At 43.6% G+C, this 22,963-nt stretch overlaps 1 protein-coding gene across 1 annotated transcript in view; it reads left to right on the plus strand.

Annotated features, from left to right (window-relative positions):
* Positions 1-22,963, plus strand: part of LOC121269909 (NT-3 growth factor receptor-like) — an 875,498-nt gene that overhangs the window by 330,077 nt on the left and 522,458 nt on the right. Inside the window, exons 7-8 of the mRNA XM_041175032.1 lie at positions 5,375-5,516; positions 5,959-6,258. Coding sequence (XP_041030966.1) covers positions 5,375-5,516; positions 5,959-6,258 — 442 coding nt within the window. The remainder of the gene's footprint in view (positions 1-5,374; positions 5,517-5,958; positions 6,259-22,963) is intronic.

The raw sequence follows: 22,963 nt of genomic DNA on the forward strand, positions 1-22,963 counted from the left end.
AGATCACATTTTCTGTTTCTAGTTTTGCTACCTATGACATTGAGCCATATAAAATTCACCAGAAGCCAATTAAATATTTTGGCATTGACTGGCACATTTAAATTTTCAAATCTCATTGCAAAACTCGGTAGAGTTCTTGTAGCGCAGGGCACTGCCAATTTGGAGAGCTGAGTAGATTCGAAGGGAGTGGTTACATTCGAGCTTGGGTATTAAAGGCCTGTAGGATAGAGGGGGGTGGGAATCCTGAGGAGGGCTACCCATAGCTTTAGAGTGCTGGGAAGGAAGAAATTGGAATGATCTCTGTTTCTAGATGGTGAGGGTGAGAGAGGGAGTATTCCAGAATGAAAAAACAGTAGAAACGGGGAAATAAGAACATTGGTCTGAGCTGTTTTCCCCTTCTGGGTTGTCAGGCAGACTATTTGGAGATCAGGAACTGGAGAATTCCAAAATCCCACAGGAGACATCTTCAAGGGTTTCCCCACGTTCTTTCCAAGATTCCAGCCCCCTCCCCCCAAAACACCTGTGAGCAAGGGAATCCCTGCACTTGAACTCCTACAGCTTCCGTGGAAGCACATTTAATGCAAAAGACTTATTATTGTGTTCTAGATTTAATGAGTGATCATGTGAAGGACCCAGATGTGTGCTTGTGATACAAAGTTGTGAGTATCCCATGAAGTGTGTCTATGGCCAACCACTGATTTGAAGTAATTTATAGAGTTGGGAGTCAGGGTTTTATTTTTAAATCACTCAATAATGAGTTTGCTTTTGAAATATAGGACAGCCTGTGTTTTAATTAGCCTAATTTGCATGCATAAATTACTTCTCATTAACATAATTAATACATTTTCCATAATATATGCTCCCCATGTATTTTAAAGCCAGGATTTTTTTTCATTTAAAGAAAATTTACAAACATTTAAAATAATAATGTTATCACAAAGACTACTGCTTCCCTCCTGCTCACTACTGGCTGCAAATTGAACAGTGCCATTATTTAACTGTTCTGCTCCCCTCTGTCATCTTCTGTCCTAGGACACGATTCCCTTCGAATGTACTTTGAAGCATTTTCCCCCCTTACTGTCCATTTTTACATGCCACGTATTATCTGCAAAAGGCAGGTGATTTGTTTCCACAGTTCTGTTAAACTGGCACCCTTGCCCATGAGAGCGGCCCAGAATACATAGGAATGGCCCTGAAGAGTGGGTAATTGTGCAAGCAGGCCCTGGGTGAGTGCTGTTGTGATATGATGTGCATGTACCTTTAAGGGCGGAGTATCATAAGCTGCTGTCAATCATTACCACCACAACAGGATCTGATGTAGTAGAGCCACGATGCCCCAGTCTGCAGGCAGCAGTGGTTGAGGTCAGATATGTACTCGCAGCCACCAATGAACATTATGGGCAGAATTTTGCCCTCATTGGGTGGGCTTGGCGGGGTGGGTGGAAGCGGCCAGGAAGCTGACTGCCGCCCGCGATCAGGGCCGGATTGCAATTTCATGCTGGTGGGTCAATTAAGGCTTCAGCACTCAGCACTGCCTGTGTCAGGGGGAAGGGTGGGCGGGGGGGGGGGGGCGAGAGCACAAGTTTGCGCATGCGTGTGGTTGCACACTGGAGAAGCCCCCTCAGGCACAGAGCTGCCCCGGGTGGGGGGGTGGTGGGTGGGGCGGGTGGTGAAGGTATGAAAAATTAAAAATAAAGATTTTTAAGACATTACAAAACATGACTCTGCCACATGAGCAGGGGGAAGTTATGAATGAAACGTTAAAATTTTTATTTGCTGTTGGAAACCTCATCCCGCCCGTGGGTGGGGCTTCCTAAAAAATGCAAAGCCCGCTTGGCCTTTTCATCTACCCACCAACCTTAAAGTTGGACGGGCAGCAAAAAATTTCTTCCAGTTATAACTTTAGTGGCCTTAGTAGGCCTATTAATTGTCGGCAGGTTGCTCCCCTGTGCGCTCGCCAATTGAAGTATCGCGCAAGTGCGCAATGATATTGGGAAGCTCGCCTAGAGTCATCTTGCATCATTTTATGCCCGTTTGGGTCAGGCGCATGCCCCCCCCACCCCCAAACCCCCCGACAAGCGTTATATTCTGGCCTGTGTGTATTTAGTCTTATCTTCAAATAAAGAATTGACATTATTGTTTCACCAGTCGTTGTGTTTAACGGTTATGTCTACATCGAATAAAAGAAGGTTGCAACATGTGAGAACAGCCCTGGGGTGTAAGGAGGGGTCTATGTGAGAACAGGCTGAGATGTGTGAGGTATGCTTAGATGTGTGAGCAAGGGCTTAAGTGAGGACTGGCCCTGGGTATAGTTAGAAGGGGTCCACCCAAGAACAGGTCCTGGGTGTGAGAGAGAAAGGACCCATGTGGAGCAACTCAGGAAATGTGACTGACCCTGGAATGCATCAGAGCAGATCTGAGCTAAATTTAATGTGGAGCCTCTGCATTCTGTTGCTCTACACTGCAAGAGTGGGATTCAAGTTTTTAATGTACTGAGGGTCAGGGATAGCATGAATGCAAGCAAATTATTTAATTTGATGTGTGCACAGTGGTCTAGGGGACACGGGTACAAAACTAACAAGCATGAAACTGTTCCATAATTAGTCTTGTTCAGTTCTGAATTCTAATCAGTAACATTCCCATCTCTGAATCAGTAGATTGTGGACACACGTATCATTCTAGGACTAAAGATCATAATGTAGGTTCTGTAAAAGTGTTATGCCCCCCTTTGGGTGAGAAGTGAAACCAAGGTTCCTTCTGCCTGTTCAAGTTGGTGTTAATTAAATGGCACTTCCTGAGGAAAATGCCTTCTGTAGTTTGAAAGCAGTAAATGCCAGTTTTTTGAGGCCTCCCCTTGTAGTGCCTATTATACTGACCTTGTCATTCTGCTAGGCTCACGTTGAAAAAGAAACTTCAGGATTAGAGACAAAGTCGAGCTTAATATTCACTGTTCCCTGAAAGTTTGGAGTGCTGATTGGACTGAACTTTGTAATATCATTTAGACACATGATAATAGTACACTTAATATTCTTCTAAAAATAAAACTGAGTAGAAATATAGAAGTATAAAGGACAGATGGAGGCTGTTTGGCTCATCGTGTCCGTACTAGCTTTTTACTAGGGCAATGCAAAGCTAACTTTTCTTGGTCTTTTACCTTCCTTTCAATATTAAAATACTTAAATATTCCTTCAAATATATATCCAATATTCCTTTCAAAAATACATCAAATACTCTGTGGGCAAATCAGCATTCCATGTTCCAGCAACTCGATAAGAAAAGAAATGTCTGCCTCATGCCCTCAGCAACCATTTTGACATAAATGTGTCACACGTGCACCTCACAGGACACTAATGACTGACTGTTTTCTGAGATGTTAGCTGGCTTAACGGATTGTGGGGAAGCCTAGGATGCAACAACAACCGACTAGGATGCCTCATTGGATTGTGGGGAAGCCTAGGATGCAACAACAACCGACTAGGATGCCTCATTGGATTGTGGGGAAGCCTAGGATGCAACAACAACCGACTAGGATGCCTCATTGGATTGTGGGGAAGCCTAGGATGCAACAATAACCGACTAGGATGCCTCATTGGATTGTGGGGAAGCCTAGGATGCAACAACAACTGACTTGTGTCCTAACCAACTGTGCACATTGACTTTTCAGCCATTCAAAATACCCAGTATAATTTATGCAAAGATCAAAAGGAACCTGCAGTGGTGATTTGAGAGCCAAATTTGCTACTTTTTGTAGTGACTATACCCCTACATTTTTAAAATTCCTCTTCTCTGCGCTGTCACATGGTGGATAATTTGCCTTTTGCTGCTGATTCTGAGAGACCTGGGATTTCATTTTTTCTTTGTAATTTGCGTTTATCAAAGAGACAGATTATGGCTCAGCCATGATTACATTAACGACAGCATTGAGTGCTCTTAGATTAAGTAAATTACAGTTTAGAAGTCATGTAGCACCTGGCCCGACATTTGACTTTATCATAAAAATCAAATCCCTGACTAGATCCAGATGAGCATCCTTCTCCATAATAGAGGGACCACTCCATTTCTTGAGCTGCTGTGGTCTCCCAATGAGATTGTCTGTCTAATTAAACTGATTGCATTGCAACCTCCTATCTATGCAGAACCATCTCTATGGGCTGTATCCCTTCTACACTGAACAGCAAAGCATAGTCACACTGTGGGACTCGGTATCACTGTCACTTGTGCAGTCATGGAAGAGGATAAGCTGGGTCCCAGTGGGGTCCAAGTAATTACATCTCCTGTACAAAATAGGCACCTGGACGAATGATCAAAAAGATAATCAAGTGGTTACCTGGCATGTTGGAGAGTAAATGACTGGAATTGCATCAAATCTTCAGAACATTTTATCCTTGATGAAGGAAAACATCATCCTGGTGGTTGACTGATGATTTTCAAACTGCCTTTTGTGATAAGTCCCTGGAAATATTGACCCACCCCTTCGGATCCCTGGTCCTAAAGCTTCCTAAATACATGCACAAGACACGATGTTATACAGCACTCAATTGACTAGTGTATTTTTATAAGCTTGGTCAATGGAAACCATGTACTTCTCAAGAAATACCGTCAAAGTAGCAAGTTCCTCAGAGATCCTGCTAATATTAACTCGTTAACAATCTGCGTATTGGTTCTCTGACTGGCTGACTGTCTAAGCTAGCTCTGAAAGTGAAACTTTCCGTGTGCTGATTTTCATGACCCATGATCCAGATTTGGTTCAATTTGTGCAGCATTTCTACTTCCAGCATCAGGAATCTCCACACCTGTCATGTAGAAGGTCCAAGGATTCCTCTTGTGATGGGCTGCATAAGGAAAGATGGTGGGGAGTGAGGGATGGTGCAGAGTTGGCTAAGAAAAAGAGGTGGAAAAGCAGAACATGAATGGGGACATGGTGGGTCCAGCACTTGCTGGGTGCCAATCTAAGAATGGCCTCCGGAACGGCCCCCTATGCAAGATGACGTGGGTGGGGTGTGATGCGTATTTGAGCAGAGCAACATGAGTGTGCCGTTAACTTGCATCATCCATTGCAGTCTCGAGTATTTGTAAGAATATCTTGGGCTCAGGTAGAGAGGCTGTTTTTTTCTAAAATGTGACTGAGTTGCGAATCCAGGAAAAAAACAAGTGACTGTGCTGATGTACAAACATCATGTGAATTTTTAATTTGTATCAGAGGCAAACTCTTGGGGAATGTGACAACTCTACCCAAGGCATTTTTTCCTGTAGTCCTTCATCCTCATTAATTATTCCCACCGACTGCCTGGATTTTCTGGGCTTCCTGTGTTTGCCTTGTGAGATCAGTCAGGAATTCTTAATTTTCTTTATTCTCTCTCTCTCTCTCTGCCAGACCAACAATAATCTGACAACAGTCTCAGCTGTAAACCTGACCCTATTTAATGTTGATCAGGAGGATAATGGAAAGCTGCTGACATGCATTGCAGAGAACGTGGTGGGGATGACGAATGCCTCGGTGCTCTTACGTGTTTACTGTAAGTACAGTTTCAATGGCAGCTTATTCCTCTAAATAGGCATGCCAGCATTCCAAAATTCAGTGTTCAGGTGAGATTCAAATAATTGAATCTAGATGGGGGAGGTTTCAGGTATCATGGGTGAGTTTGAAGGGAGAAAGGTTGACAGGGCTAAGAGGAAAGGGCAGCAGAGTGGAATTATTTGGATAGCTCTTTCAAAAAACCAACACAGGCATGTTGGGCTAAATGGCCCTCTCCTGTCCTTTATGATTCAATGGCTCTGTTTTTTCAGGCATTGGCTCTTGGTCCATTCTAGTAGAGGGACCTTGGTGATGATCACACAGCACAGTTATGATCAGGGGAAAATGCAGGGTCAGGAGTGCAGGCATTGTATCACCCCCTAGCTGAAGTGTTTCTGAACTGTAATGAGCTTATGTGCCTTTTTTTCTTTTTGCACTTACAGTTCCTCCTGATATTAAGGAGCTAACAGAGCCCGAACAGCGACACATGCACTGCATTCAGTTCACCGTCTATGGCAACCCCTTGCCCACCATTCACTGGCTGCACCGGGGCCATCGGCTGAATGAGACTGACTACATCAAAACCAAGGTCTATGAGGAGTCCACGGATTGGTTCCATGGCTGCCTGCTTTTCGACAAACCCACCCACTATAACAATGGGAACTACACACTTGTGGCAGAAAATGATTTGGGAACTGATTCGGAGACTGTCTACGCACATTTTCTGGGTATCCCATTTCCTGGTACGTATCCTAACTGCTTTCATCACACATCCTGGGACACAGGTGCAGGCCAAGGCTCCAGGCCAACTTGGAGTTGACTATTGAGACTCATAAAGACAGGAAAAGACCATCTCCCATTGGTCCATCAGGGCCCATAGCTGCATAGCAGACCCTACTCAACCTGCAAGTCTATCAACTGCAAGGTTAAAAAGTGAGGTTGATGGGGTCGGTGTGGGAGAAAAGTGCATTTCTTTCAAGGCTGTTTTCAGGTGTAAGACTTCCAGGGTTTGGGGGGCCACAGATACCCAAATAGGCAGTCGACTAGTCATAGGTAATTTTAAGATGGTTTGTTAAGTTTATGAAGAAACAACAGTTCAGATATGATACACATTAACTAATTAGATAGATAAAATATATGACCCGTAACAGCTTGTGATAACCGTATTCTGCTCTTGAGTTGAAGTGTTAGGAAATTCTTCCCTCGGTCTCTTGATCTTCCTCCTCCTTCTATAGTCCATCTTCTATCTGAAGAAGGTAGGTGCCCAACGAGCACTGCCACCTCACCAGCACCTCAGCCCCCTACCACCAGTATGACACCAGTATATATACCCTTTTGTGGCGGGGCGGTGGGGGGCGGTGTGTGTGGTTGGTTGTGGTAGCTTACCCAATGTCAATCATCTATCTAACTATCCTGACCAATGGTCACAGGACAGGTACTCAAAACGTCAGGATGGTTACCACCCCGCCTTGTGCATCACACTGCTCGAGGTCAGCTTTTTAGTTAATGTCTTGCTGAGGGTCACATCTTGGCCCTTTTTAAACAATTGTATAGATAAGGGGGTGCTCAAGATGCCAATCTAGCAGCTTAGTCAACATGGCAGCCTGAACTAAGACAGTTTAGAGGTCAAAGTCTTTAGAAATCCTCTTTCCAGAGAGAAAATCAATGCTGCTCAGCTAATCCCATAAAATGTAGAAATTACTCATTTTTAAAGACCCCAACTCCTTACGCAGGGCAGGAAAATAAATAAGGGCTTGTGTTGCTGCAGGAGAGGTTACAGAGATGGCCCTCTGCCCAGTAGCGGGAGAGTTTACAGGTGGTAAAAGATGGCAGGACTTTGCAAATCACAGTTTGATCAATTTTAACATAAATCTCTGCCAGAAATTGCAAATTAAGTACAGTAATGCTGATTCCTTAATAATTTAAGTGTGAAACTCCTTTCTTTTCTAGTGGAAAAATAATTAAAATCAATTTTCTGCACATCATGAACAATTATCTGAACTGATGCCAAAGCCTTAATAAGATTGTTGTAATTTCTTGGTATTTGCTGTATTCAGGGTTAATCTTATTGCCTTAGCTATTGTAGCTAACTCATGCTGCTGAACTTAGTTAATGCAAAATGACAAGTCAGAGTGCAACAAACCAAGGTTTTCTAATCAGAACAAAAACAGAATTACCTGGAAAAACTCAGCAGGTCTGGCAGCATCGGCGGAGAAGAAAAGAGTTGACGTTTCGAGTCCTCATGACCCTTCGACAGAACTTGAGTTCGAGTCCAGGAAAGAGTTGAAATATAAGCTGGTTTAAGGTGTGTGTGTGGGGGGCGGAGAGATAGAGAGACAGAGAGGTGGGGGGGGGGGGTGTGGTTGTAGGGACAAACAAGCAGTGATAGAAGCAGATTATCAAAAGATGTCAACGACAATAGTACAATAGAACACATAGGTGTTAAAGTTAAAGTTGGTGATATTATCTAAATAATATCACCAACTTTAACATTAACACCTATGTGTTCTATTGTACTATTGTCGTTGACATCTTTTGATAATCTGCTTCTATCACTGCTTGTTTGTCCCTACAACCACACCGCCCCCCTCCACCTCTCTGTCTCTCGATCTCTCCGCCCCCCACACACACACCTGAAACCAGCTTATATTTCAACTCTTTCCTGGACTCGAACTCAAGTTCTGTCGAAGGGTCATGAGGACTCGAAACGTCAACTCTTTTCTTCTCCGCCGATGCTGCCAGACCTGCTGAGTTTTTCCAGGTAATTCTGTTTTTGTTTTGGATTTCCAGCATCCGCAGTTTTTTTGTTTTTTTTTTCTAATCAGATCCTGGGCTCTGCTTAGAGGGACAGTAGAAAGAGATTGGTTAAAGTAGTTTGTTGAGGAGCATTTAGAGACCAAAGTGCCTGAACTCCCAGCGGGTTGGCAGATGTGACATGTGCACCTGAGATCAGCTCAGTTTTTAAATGTTAATGTTTTGTATTTTTGAAGACATTTCAACTTTATACATTTGAAGTTATTTTGGAATTTGTTGGAGAACCAAGTTTACCTCTGTCACGTTATTCACCAAACAAAAACGAACAAGAATAGTATGTTTCAGTGAAGTAATTTTTAATTTTTGTTTGATACAAGGGATACAATTTCTTAAATTGCTGATGATGCAAAATAGGTAGGAAAGTAAGTTGTGAAGCAGACAGAAGGGGGCTACATAGGGATACAGACGGGTTAAATGAGTGGGCAAAGATCTGGCAAATGGAGTTTAACGTGGGAAAATGTGAAATTGCCCATTTTGGAAGCAAAATTTAAAAGCAAGCATATTATCTAAATGGCGAAAGATTACAGAGTTCTGAGATGCAGAGGGATCTGGGTGTCCTCGTGCATGAATCATAGAAGGTTAGTACGCAGGTACAGTAGGTAATTTGGAAAGCTAATAGAATGTTATCGTTTGTTGCGAGAGGAATTGAATACAAAAGCAGGGAAGTTATGCTTCAGCTATACAGAACACTAGTGAGACCACATCTGAAGGACTGTGAATTGGTCTCCTTATTTAAGGAAGGATGTAAGTGTGTTGGGAGAAGGTTTACTAGATTAATACTTGGAATGGGAGTGTTATCTTACGAGGAAAGGTTGGACAGGCGAGGCTTGTATCTGCTGGAGTTTAGAAGAGTAAGAGGTGACTTGATTGAAACATGTGAGATCCTGAGGGGCCTTGACAGGGTGGATGTGGAGAGGGTTTTTCCTCTTGTGGGGAATCTAGAACTAGGGGTCACTGTTTAAAAATAAGGGGTCACCCATTTAAGACGAGATAAGGAGAAATTTCTTCTCTCAGACGGTCATGGGTCTTTGGAACTGTCTTCCTCAAAAGGCAGTAGAAGCCGAGTTTTTGAATATTTTTAAGGCAGCGGGAGATAGATTCTTGATTAACAAGGGGGTGAAAGGTTATCGGGGGTAGGCAGGAATGTGGAGTTGAGGTTACAACCAGATCAGCCATGTTCTTATAGAATGGCAGAGCAGGCTCGAGGGGCCGAGAGGCGTACTCCTGCTCCTCATTCGTATAACCATGTGTGAAACAAGAATTATACATGTTCATGCACTGGGCTTTTCCAAATCTTGCTTGGAACTAATTAAGATATTGTAATGTACATCTGACACAGGCATATAATGCTCTGTATCCATGTGCATATGCATACAGATACCCACCAACACCTCCCCCCACCCCCTGGGGATTGGTGTATCTGTGTGTGTGTATATATACCCCAAGTGTACGGTGTACACTTAGCACAGTGCACAGGGCAGAGGGATGCTTGGAGAGGTCATGTTGCATTGAATAATGTAGAATCAGCTGGGCTGTACTTGAAATCAATCACTCAAATTATTAGAAACTATCACATAGTTGCATAATTGCACTTCCTTTCCCACACAATCGGGTCTGTGTATTTTTTAATCTTGTAGAATGCCTGAAGTAAGGTTCTTTGAGTTCCTTTTAATTTCCTGTCAGACAGATATAATGTATCACGCTCCAGCATCTGCAAAGAGGACAAATACAGTGGTAGCGAACTTCATTTACTGGACGTGAAACTTTCATCAATGCTGCTCAAGTTTGAGCACAAGCTGCAGAAATGTTTTCTGTGATAGTCTCAGTGGGTTTGTCTCTAATTGGTTCTAGATGACTTGCTTCACGTTTTTACTGAATCATCAACAGACCCTTCACCTCCCACTGAAAGGCTTCATTACTCGTGTCTCAGATTGGCATTGTCGAAAATTCATTTGCATATGCAGCACCTCGTTAAACTGTCTGGCAGTGAAATGAGTGTCATGTTCAGGAGAGAGCACCTTGCATCTGCACTTGCACATCAGACCAGAGCTCTGCTCCCAGAGAGTGGATTATAGAGTATTGAGAGTGCAGATGGCCAGTTTCTGCACTCTCAGTATGTGTGAACTGACTCGGTGTTGGTTAATAAAGTGACCAGTGGATCCAGCAGACCCCCTAACCTGAGCACTTTTTAAGTGGGCATGACACTGTTCTGAGGCTGTGCTCCATGCATTGTCAAAACAAAGCAGATTGACCATTTCCTGCAGGAGTGTCATGCTGCTCCCACCTGGAGACCTGCCCTAAAGTTATACTCTCAAGTTTGTGCCCCTGTAAATCAGATACTGTAGCTGCATCCTGCTATCTACAAACTCCTCAGGAGCCCAAAGGAGGAAACAGGCCAGCAGCTATATTGTGAAGCCCCTCAGGTTGATCTTTTATTCAGTGCATTCATCAGGAAGGTTACAGGGGATACTTCATCCAGTGGAGAGTGGCACTTACATGCATCTCCCAACTCTAATTTAACTGGCTGTCATTAGGACACCAGTGTGTCCTGAATTTCATTTTCAGTTTCTGGTCAATGGTAATCAACATCCTGGGAGTTACCATTGACCAGAAACTGAACTTGACTAGCCATAAATACTGTGGCTACAAGAGCTAGGAATCCTGCAACGAGTAACTCACCACCTGACTCCCCAAAGCCTGTCCACCATCTACAAGGCACAAGTCAGGAGTGTGATGGAATGCTCTCCACTTGCCTGGATGAGTGGAGCTCCCACAACACTCGAGAGGCTTGACACCGTGCAGGATAAAGCAGCCCGCTTGATTGGCACCACATCCACAAACATTCACTCCCTCCACCACCAATGCATAGCAGCAGCAGTGTGTACCATCTACAAGATGCACTGCAGGAATTCACCAAGGCTTCTGTGTCAGCATCTTCCAAACCCACAACGACCATCATCTAGAAGGACAAGGGCAGCAGATAGATGGGAACACCACCACTTGGAAGTTCCCCTCCAAGTCACTCACCATCCTGACTTGGAAATATATCGCTATTCCTTCACTGTCTGTCGCTGGGTCAAAAATCTGGAACTCCCTTCCTAACAGCACTGTGGGTGTACCAACACCACATGGACTTCAGTGGTTCAAGAAGGCAGCTCACCAGCACCTTCTCAAGGGCAACTAGGGATGGGCAATAAATGCTGGCCCAACCAGTGAAGCCCACATCCCGTGAATGAAATTTTTTTCCCATCTTCGGCATTTTTCTACTTAAGGACATTAGAAACAGGAGCAGGAGTAGACCACAAGGCCCGAACCTGCTCCGCCGTTTAATACGAACATGGCTGATCTTCTGCCTCAACTCCACTTTTCTACCCTCTCACCATATCCCTTGATTCCCTGAGACACCAAAAATCTGTCTATCTCAGCCTTAAATGTATTCAACAATGGAGCACCCACAACCTTCTGGGGTAGGGAATTCCAAAGATTCACAACCTTCTGAACAAAGAAATTTCTCCTCATCTCAGACCTAAATGATCGGCCCCTTATTCTGAGGCTGTGCCCTGTGTTCTAGATTCCCTAGCCAGGGCAAACAACCTCAGTGTCTACCCTGGTAACTCCCTTCAGAATCTCGTACGTTTCCATATGTTTTCAAATAAGAGCCTCAACACAGGAGTCGGCTGAGTTTCTACAGACTGACAGAGGGGTGTGAGGCTGGGCATTTGTTTGTACAAAGATTCCTGCAACTTTCTCCGCTTTCCTCCTCTGCTGAAGGTGGAGGCTTGGTGAATTGGCCTGCACCACAGATCTACATGCTCCTTGCATTCTCAACTAACAATACAAAAGCAGATTATCTGATCTCATTGCTGCTTGTGAGCATATTTGCTGTTATGTTTCTCTATCTACCATCTGTGCTTCTATTGAGTGCACCTCCGTGCTGGGAACACAGGATCCTTGACCAAATTTCATATATGCACATTTATATTTTATACCTGGTCAATTTATACATGCACCATGTGTGCTCTGGAGTACACTTACTCGATATGTTATACTTGTTCTATGTATGTGCAGTATGTGCACTGGATGTACGCTATATATGGTTTATATATATGCTATAACTGCAATTTCTAGACTTGTCCCAGTTCCAGGCACATTTCAGGAAACTATTATTAACACCACAAGAAGTGAGAGTTTTCTTTCCTTAAAATAACTGAAAAATTATTTGCCAATTATCCATTAATGTTGTAAATTGCTGTTTGATTTTTTTTAACTATGTACCCACTAATTTTTGAATTATAATTCAATGTATTGCAGTTAAATCCTCACTAAAGTGAGTTTCAAGTAGGAGACACCTTATTTACAAGTTAATAGTGTCAGTTTCATGACTCACCTAAATAAGTAATTCAGTAGAAGAGAGATTGAGGGCACTTCCTGGGGTCAGTGGTTTGACGACATTAAATCTCGCTTTTATGACGCATTGTACTCTGTGTACTGAGAAGAGCCACCACATATCCAGTTCTTGATCCAATTCAGAAGAGTCATATGGATTCGAAAGGTTAACTCTTTTTTTTCTCCACTGATGCTGCCAGACCTGCTGAGATTTTCCAGCACTTCCTGTCTTTATTCCAGGTTTTGATTGGTCCCTTCATGTAAAATGTAAACAGGATGTGGAAATGCCTTTTTCAAAATGGAAGCTAATTTCTCCCTCCCCCTTGAAGTGGTGGCATTGATTAATTGAAGTTTTCAATAAATGTTCATTGTAACAAAAAGAAATCGGAACTCAAGCCACAATGTTATCCACTGCCTTGCCAGACCCCTGCCTATTCTTATCCCAATGTTATCCCACTGCTGCCACACCCCTAATCCTTCCCTTACCTGCACTATCTCATATCTCCCCTAGCCTCTATCCCTTTTCTAAAATTCAGTTGCATTCAATCTTCACTCCCCTTTTCCTACCCATTCCTTCTCCCATTTCTGCCTCTCCCCTAACCTGTCCTCTTAACACACCATGTCTTCTCCCCTTGCTTCTCTCTCCAACCCCACTCCAGGTCCTTACCAAACCTTTTTCTTATCCACAAACCCTTAAACATTCCCTTCCACACCCTTTCCTCTCCACCCTCTTCCCCTTCCCTTCATTTTCCCCATCTATCCACAAATTACCTCTTTCTACTCTTCTCCCCTTCCCCCCTCCCTTCCACCTCCACGCTCCCTTCCACCTCACCTCTCTTCTGTACTTCCTCTCTTTGCATTGTTTTTATTTTCTTCCTTGTCCCCATCACCCTGCTCAGCTTCCTTCCTCCCTCCATCTTCCTTTCACTTCTTCCCCCTTTCCCAATTGAATTAAAGCCTGTAAGTGAAGAATAGCTAAAAACACGTGTACTTTTGTAGGGAAATAGCTGCAAGAGGAACTACTTTGCTTCTCACAAAACACTGAGATTTTTGGTTTTATTTTGCTATGATATCGTTTTATCCAAGCTGACCAAAATAAATCAAGGTATTTATTCAGACCAGTCAGTTGTTGGGTTCTGTAGCCAGCCTTCAGTTGTGTACCTCAGACTGACAATATTTGAATTCCCTTCACACCAGGCTCTGTAGATGTGGCCCCCGAGTGATGGAAATGAGCAGAACAATTGGACTGGACTCTGGAGCTGATTACAAGGCAGAGTTGAAAGAGGACAGGGAGCCCATTACCATTTGACCCAATGATTGGGGAATAGGAAAAGGAATTTCTAGACAGAAAAAGACCAAGGTCCACCTGGTTTGCCTTCTACCCATCCTGGTAGTTGCATGGTACAATTGATAATGGATGCGATAACTAATTTTGGCAATTGATCAATTAGTCTACAACAGACTAGGACATAAGGTGGAAAGCTTTGGGATCCATAGGTCCAAAATCATTTGTTCCTCCCAAATGTGCTGCACTTATTCTGTATCATGTCTTAAATTACTCATCCATATCCAAAATTATTATTTATGAAATAAATCTAACCAATTTGTATTTGAATGAATGAATACTCTCTGCTTCGACCATCTCCCTAGCTAACCTCTTCTGTAGGTTTACCACTCAGTCACTGAGAATGGTTCCAGATTAGCTTTGTATCTTCTGTCCACCACCCTACACTCTCCTCACTTCAAGTGCAGGCCGTGTCCTTTTGTACTACTGTTTTGGGTAAGGTGAAACAGTTTATCATGTTGTATAATATCTAGTCTCTTTAGAATCCTAAAACCAACGCCTCTCCCTTTACCAGTGAGAACATGCCCAATTTGGGGTAACCACTCATAATCCATTCACCCTCGGAATCCTTCTGGTCGTTACCTTCTATGTCCGTTCAGTAGCTATAATATTCTTTCACAGCAGTTCTCAGAGCTGTACATATTATTTTCAACATGCAGTCATACCAAAAATGTATAAACTGCGGGGGCACCATTGGTTTGGATCTAACCTAAATTGACGGGATGAATCACCTGTTGTACAGTTGTACAATTCTGAAGTAAAATACAGTGAGAGCAACCTGAACTCTCAAACTTGGTCTGAATTTCGCAACTGTAACATACAATATCACTCAAAGTGGATGTCTGTTTTGGGAAATGGAAATATCTCACACTTATAAGGTTGGGGTTAAGATGCAAAGACAAGAATTCTGAATCTAATCCATGCCATACCTGACCTGGGAAGTGTTTGATTAGTCTTGCTCTGTATTTAAACAGTGCAATAGCTGACTTGGAAGTTTTTGATGCTACAGTTAAGAGGGAGATGAATCTAACCCATGTTGTGCCTGACCGATTTGGGACTGCATAAGGGAACTTTCTGTTTAGTCTAACCCTTGCTGTATCTAATCTTGGCGCAGATTGTATAGATGTATTCCAATCCCACGATGATATCCCAAACCTCTGTGAGCACAATAATTAAAAGGAAAATAATGGGATAAAAATAAGTAAAGAAGATTAGGGTAATTGGTATTCTCCAGATCGTTGGTATTATTTCAAATCCAGGGATGATACATGATCTATGAGTTTTATAAAATTATCTTTTTCTTGTGGTTGGCAGGTTATCACAATGTAAAGTGGCAACTGCCCAGGACTGGAACAGGGTGCAGAGTAGCAGGATTCTGGGTTCTGTTTCTTACTGTAGCCCTGGGTGCAATGAATAAATATGCTGCATAGCTTGCAGAATCTGAACTCGATTCCTGATTGTGTAGGCATGGAATCTGTGCAGAATCACGGAGAGCTATCTCAAGGTTGAACATTTTATGGCGATCGTGATGGAGGAATTTCATTAGATATTTCTTAATTGTTTAGTAATGAATGTGTAGCCAGATGTCTTGCAGCTGTATCCTCGTGAATACTACTCTCATCCCATGCTCTGCACAATTTCCCCAGTTTGTCAGTTTAAAAACTAAAGACTGTCCTCTGGATATCCATTATGTGGCTATTTTTAAATATCATTCTGAACTCCATGTAGACTGCTAGCCAGCTGGCATTGTTGCTCAGAATCTACAGAAAATTACAAAAGGGCTGATTTGGGAATATTTGTTAAATTGTGTGGGATCAATCAACACATTCAGCATTCATTGTTTCCCAGAAGGGGAAATGTTTTAAATGCTTTTAAATTTAAGCCATTGTAGATAATTAAGGAAAAAGTTGTGTTCGAATCGCTGAAGGAGTATTATGTTTTTCTTTTCACAATATGGAAAAGGAATCCAGTGCCACGGGACAAGGAAGGAAGACACAGTAATAAAGGGAGAGAGAACTGAGGTGAAATACCTGTGAGACAGGGAAGACTAGCAATTAGTGAAATGGACCACTGGCCTTAACTTAGAAGGAGTTAGACGAATGTCTCACACATGGAATTTATTAATGTTTTACACAGGCTAAAACAGAGAAAAACTGAATGAGAGTCTCATAGCATGGATAGAAAACTGGTTGGGAGGTGGGAGGCAGGGAATTGAAATAAAAGGAACATTCTTGGACTTGCGAGCAATAAATCCCAGGAATTGTTGCTCTTCACTTTACTTATGAATGACCTTGATTAGGAACCAAGGGGAGAATTAGTGGACTGGCTTTTACAGGGTGGATGGGGGGGGGTGTGTACTGCTCACACCCCATCCCTCCCGGAAGGAAAGTTGATCCCGAATAGAACGACTTTTAAAAAGCCTGCTGTGCAGCAATAACACACTTGGGATGGGCTAAACTAGCTCAAGCTTGCACCTCTGCCCAGTACCATCAGAGCTCAGTGGTGGGTGCTCCAGGGACTGCAAGGGGGCCCAGGAAGAAGCGTGATGGTCACTGGAGAGAGTTATGTCCTGTGGGTTTAGGGCAGTTAGGGACCTGAGAGCCTAGGGAGGGCGGGGGGTGGGGGGGGAGTGAAGTGGGGAGCCAGGTTTTGGAGACTAGGCGGCGAGGAATGAAGTGGGGGGAGAGGGTAACATCTTTGGAGGGGTGACCCCAATGTGCACAAGGCACCCCCCCTCCCCACCTACCCCCGCCACCCATTCACCCACCCACTCACCCACCTACCCATTGATGTGTCCCTGCCTTTTCAACGAAACCATTTCAAAAATGGCAATTGCAGCCTGGCCCGCTTGCTATTTCCCAGTGTTTATGGCAGTGGAGGCGGATTGAGGCCCTTAATTGCCACTTAATTGGGCAGTTATGGGCCTAGGCCTAAGGGCAGGCAGGAAATGTTTTACATGTTTCCCCCCCACCCCGGCTGAAAACACACCCAGCAGGGACATATTTGTTGCATGGAAGGCTTGTTCTTTAGTGCGTACATCTTCATGTTTTGCCATCCAAATAAACTGTAATTTATTCCTGAATAACGCTTGGGAACCTTGAGATGGAAAGGCTGCTTAAAGTCAAACTCCACTTTCCAAGAACCAATGGACCTAGTGCAGACAGGAATTTGAAAGTCGCATATAGTAAGATGTGGCCCAAAGTTAAGAGATGTCTGAATTTACATTTAGGGATGAATTTTACATGAGATTTAGTGGCAGGAGTAAGTGTGTCACCTGGATGGCCATGTGACAGGAATTGAATCTCTTTGCAGGGTTTGAAAAGCTTTGACATCAATGAATTTGAGTTTTAATTAGGCTTTATGTTGTACTACCTTTGAGGCTCTGAACATCTGAAATGAGGTGTGATCTCACCTTGGTGCAGCCTGAGAGGTATTTAAAGCTTCCATTAAATTGACTTTAATTTTGCTTCAGTGGAAAGAGACCAGCACAGTAATATAGGGCATGAAATAACGTGAGTAGAATCATGACCTGTGGCTGGCTGAGAACTATTTCTCTGCACGAGAGGTGTGACATGTTTTGGCTCCCACGTAGCTGGTCAATAGAGAATATGAGTAATGTATTAGTTAAATCTACGAAGCAAAAAATAATTTTCTTTTTATATAGCTCTTTATTGATATCTAAAATCACCTCGTAACGAATGAAGTTTGAAGTGCATTGCTATGTGGGGAGGTGGGTGGGGGCAGGGTTTTTGGTGTGGGGCTGGAGGATGTTACAGAGTTAGTGATAGGTTGCTTGGCAGTAATTAGGACTTAACATGCCTTGAAAAGGCTACTTGCACTGAAAAGGATGATTCCCAACATTTACTGGTGAGTTTATTGTTTTTTCCAGCAACTTTACGCTGTTCTATATATTTGAATGGTGAGTCTCTGAGCAGCATCCCTACCTCTGGGCCAGAAGCTCTGGGTTCAACGGAAGGTGTGTTCGTAACGTGGCCGAACAGGTTGATTATCAGCCTGTAAATTCTTCCAACGTGCCTGGCGGCAGGCAGGAACAATGGGAAGGGTTCCTCGAAATAAAACAAAAAGTACTGGGAAAACTCAGCAGGTCTGGCAGCATCTATGGAGGGAGAAACAGAGTTCGTGTTTCATGTCCAATATGACTCTTTCTCGGAACCGGCAAAGTTTCCTGGTCATCCATACTGCAGAAGACAACGTACTTTGCCAAGCACGATCATGGACTAATCCAATGGAAGTCCATGAATGTCCTCTTAGGGCATGGTACACAACGGAGGAGGAGGAGTCTCTCAGTTATTAGACACCCTTTGGTGGAACAAAACATGGTAGACAACATAACTCCTTGATTTCCGTGTTTAACTGCGCATGTGCAGTTACTGGAAGTTACTGTTTGATTTGCATCTAAATAATTGTGAACACTATTGGCTGCACCACTGTTTCTTCTGTAAAATCCAGCCCATAATTTTTGTCCACTGAGGCCATTTTCATAGGTGTGAGTTGCCCTATTTATAATGCAGTGCTGCAGGGGGCGTGAAAATGTCTTACTTAACTTAAGGCCAAGTGAAAGTTTCATTCGCACATAGCCAAAAACAACATGGACTAAGTGTTACTGGTGGGAGTGTTCAGATTTGCTGCTGTGGCACTTTCTATCAGCGGAATCCAGTGAAATGGCCACACAGCCAGGCATCTATGTGGTCCTTTTGTGGTCAGTAGGTTGGCTTCATTGGCTTTATGTCATTGGGCAGTACAGGGACATAAAGGGGATATGATGTAACTGCAGTATTTGCTGCAACAAAACTCCAACTGAGAGACCAGCAATTGTCAGGAGACAATGACAAGTTTCACACACCTGGAGAAAAGAACGGTATTACCTTCAGGGAAGACAGGTACCTGGTGAGACTGAGTAAGCCATGATCTAGAAGGTTTGCAATTTCAATGGTTGCTGAACTGCATAAAAATAAGGGGGAAAGTGCAGAGCTTCGGTGCTAAACTGAATGATTAAACTGTGCCAGGGAGTTAACAGGCCCATAGTCTTTTATTCCCATAGCTTGATACGAGGTCAGTGCTGCAAACCTTATGTAAGAGGCTGCTGCACCAAATCCATTTTATATTCACAATGTGGTTCTCAGAAAGGGCTTCAGCATTTCACCATTACTGGAAACAACCACGAACCTGCATATTCTCTTTCACTGCAAACAGCAATATCCAAAGGAGCCCCTTTTTTTGGTTGATAAAGCTTCCAGCAGTTTTATTTAAAAAACCAGGAAGTAGGTATGAGTTTCAAGCTGTTTTCATCCTTGTGCGTCCAGAATGATTACTGGAAGCACCATTGCTAACCAGTCAAATCTCCAAAACCAAGTTTTTCTAATGTAAAGAACTGGCAATGCTTTTGGAAGGGTTGCTGACTCTGGTTGGATGTATTCTGAGATGTTTTATGACATTATCTTCTCCCCTGCAACTTCCCGCCCCGTCGATCCCACTTATAGTTATCCAAAATGTTGCTCTTCATGAAACACTGCCGATCGGATAGAGTACAGACTCTATTTTCTGAGGGTTTGATTCCTGACGGTCAGTCTTTTTTTTAAACTTATTTCTAATAGTTTTCTAACTAATGAATAAAGGTGTTCAAAGAAATGAAAAAAATTGTGCCCCAATAACCTTAGTTACTTGCAGTCATGTTCAGGTGATTTGTCTTTATTGAATTATAACAGCACAGAAGGAGGCCATTTGGTTCATTGAGACCATGTCAGCTCCCTGTAGAGCCCAGTCAGTTCCATTCCCCCACTCTATCACTGTAGCCTGCAAGTTTATTTCTCTCCAGTACCTGTCCAATTTGAAATCGTTGTCTTTACTTCTACTGCCCTTACAGGCAGTGAGTTCCAGATTATCACTACATTAAAAAGTTATTTTTCACACCTCCCCTTAACATCTTTTGCCCAAAAACCTTAAATCTGTGTCCACCAGTCCTTGGGCCATCGGCTAGCGGGAGCAGCTTTTCTTTAAATCCTGGAGACTCCAGGCCAATCCTGGAAGGTTGGTAACCAGAGTGTTTGGTCAAACTAACTTCTTTGTTTCACAGATTTAGGGTTAGTCTCATCTCTGCTGAGAGTTGGGAATATTTAATATCCCTGAGTGTAGCAGACTAGACTCTAAAAAGCTTGTTCCTGTTGCACTACCAACAACTAGCAATTATGTAATAATTATATTATCCAATGTACAAGACATCCCAAGGTGATTTACAGAGGAATAATATGGGGGACAGTAATTGAACCGTAAGTTAGATGAGGTGAGTGAAGCCTCAAGTAAAAAAGTTGGTTTGGAGAGGGTTTTTAAAGAGGAACAGAGAAGCAGCGGGCTCTAACAATGGAGTTCCTGTGAACAAGCCAAGGCAACTGAGGGCTCCGCCGTCAATGGTGGGACAAAGTTGGAGGGGGGAGGAGTGCTGAAGAGACCACAGAACTGATGGGGGTAAGCTCAGAACTGTGGTTGAGGAGGTTGTAGAGACAGGGAGAATTAAGGGCATTGGAGATTTGAAGAGGAAGACAGGAATTTTCAATTGGACGCGTTGGGGGAAGCAGAAACTATGTGGGTCAGTGAAGACGGGTGATGGGCGAGAGGGATGTACTGTACAATAACACAGAAGGATTAGTGAGGGTTTACAGAGGATGAGAGGGCTGGTGAGGGCTGGTTGAAGTAATCAATTCTGGTTGTGATAAGTGCGAGGATAAGAAAAATCCAGTCCGGTGCTTACTGCATCAAGTCTTCTGCTTGTTTGGCATTTTAATGAAAACACAAAACTCCTATCTGATATTCAAACAAAGCTCCTGTCTCAAAGAGACAGTTGAAGTACAATGTCTCAGCAAATATAATCCACCCGATGTAGCTCATCTTAATTCATCTAATTTGAATTGTTTTAATGTTCACAGCTGTGGAGATTATAATTGTAACTTGTGACTGCATTTGGTTATCATTTATGACAGAATTCTATCCTTTATAATTCAGAATCCTGCTGCTAAATTTTCCTTCTCTGAGTGATTTCATCCTCTGTTTCATCTTTGATAATGCCAGGACACTCGGTTCATCTTCTATTTTTCTGGTACAGGCTAGCCAACCTAAATGTAAAGATAAAGATCAGGACCGTTGGGAATCTCAGCCAAGTACACAAAATGCTGCAAGTACAGTACAGATCGGTTAGAAATGTAGGCCGGGATTTTCCAGTCCCAGCCGCTGGTGGGATCTTCCAGTCCTGCTGAAGTCCAAGGAATTTTGGCGGGCCTGCCGCATCTACCTCATGGGGGAACCCGTTGTGGCAGGGCTGGAAATTCCCGCCCATAGAATCATACAGCACAGAAGGCCATTCGGCCTGTTGTCCCTGTGCCAGCTCTCTGAAAGCTATCCATTTTAGTCCCACATTCCAGCCTATTATCCATCACCTTGCAAATTAGTCTCCTTCAGTGACACATCCAATAGTTTTCTTTTAATAATTGTATGGAATCTCTTTCTACCGCCATTGTGGGTAGTGCATTCCAGATCTGAAAAACCCTCTGTGTGAATCAATTCCTCCTCTTTTCCTTTTTCTTTTACTAATTATTTTAATTTGACCTTTGGTTCTGCACCCACATGCCAGAGGAAGTAGTTTCTCCCCCAAAACCCCACAAAAGGTTTATTAGGCCTCCCCTCCTCTCTGCTCTGAGGTGGACAATTCCAGCTTCTTCAGTCCCTCCACATGACAACCTCCTGATAAACCTCCTCCGTACTCTCTCTGGTGCTCTGACACCCTTATTAAAGAGTGCTATGTAGAATTGAACACCAGCTTGAGGCTTCACTGGAGATTTGTAAAGGTCTGACAAGACTATTTTATTTTATTATTTTTCCTTTCTTCTTCAGGTGCTGATTGACCTGTTGTGCATGAACAGTGCTTTGTTTTAATCAGAGTATTTTTGTGAGGAGAGTCTTCATTGGCTCCTGTTTCTTACAAGAAGCTACATAAGAAGTTCTGGGCTGCTTCAACAAACATTTTCAGAGGAGTCCAGACCTCATGTGGCACAATAACCATCACGGTCACACCTGTCCCCACTGACATGTTAGAGATCTCCTCCTCCTCCTCTTTCAGGTACCATATCCCAAGAGGGGGGCCATGGGCTTCCATTGGATTGGCCCATGATTATGCTTGGCAGAGTACTTTGCCGTTGCCTTCTGCAGAGGATGGCTGACCAGGATTTGCTCCTGCTCTTATCGACTGCCCTTGGGCGTATTGGAAGGATTTACAGGCTGACAGTCAACCTGTTTGGCCAGGTTACGAGTGCACTTTCCGTGGCCATCAAGCCCTGAACTGGGACCTGAACCTGGAGCCTCTGGCCCAGAGGCAGAGACACTACCCACTGCACCACAAGACCTCCCTCACATCAGCCAGAGTGATAAAGGGCAGTAAAGAATCAGCCCGCTGGTACACATACCATCCTATGTTCCTCGCCACACAAGCCCCTGTCAAATTTGAATTGCATTGCCATTATCTCTCTATTTTTTTTTGCAGACTGGACAAAACATATTTTGTTGCAATATTGCACCTCTCTCAGGTCTGCTGAGCTGAATGGATAGGGCAGGTGTTAAGGCCAGTGGCAACTTCTCCAGGAACCCCTGGGCAGGATTTTTGGCCCAATATGGGGGCGGGGGGTGGGTAATTTTGTGCCCCTGGCTGTCGTGTGGTTTGCCGGCACCATCGCACAAGCAGCTGGTAGCTAACTGAGGTAAGATTAGGCCAGTTATAGGAGCAGTGCCAGGCACATAGCAACTGCCTGAAGGCAGCCTCCTGGCGTGAGACACCCCCTGACACCAGGCCACAGGCTGCAGCTACAGGCCGCTCTTTGCTGGGGTTCCCCCCTGCACAA

Source organism: Carcharodon carcharias, chromosome 26 (assembly GCF_017639515.1).
Source record: "Carcharodon carcharias isolate sCarCar2 chromosome 26, sCarCar2.pri, whole genome shotgun sequence".
Classification (NCBI taxonomy): Eukaryota; Metazoa; Chordata; class Chondrichthyes; order Lamniformes; family Lamnidae; genus Carcharodon; species Carcharodon carcharias.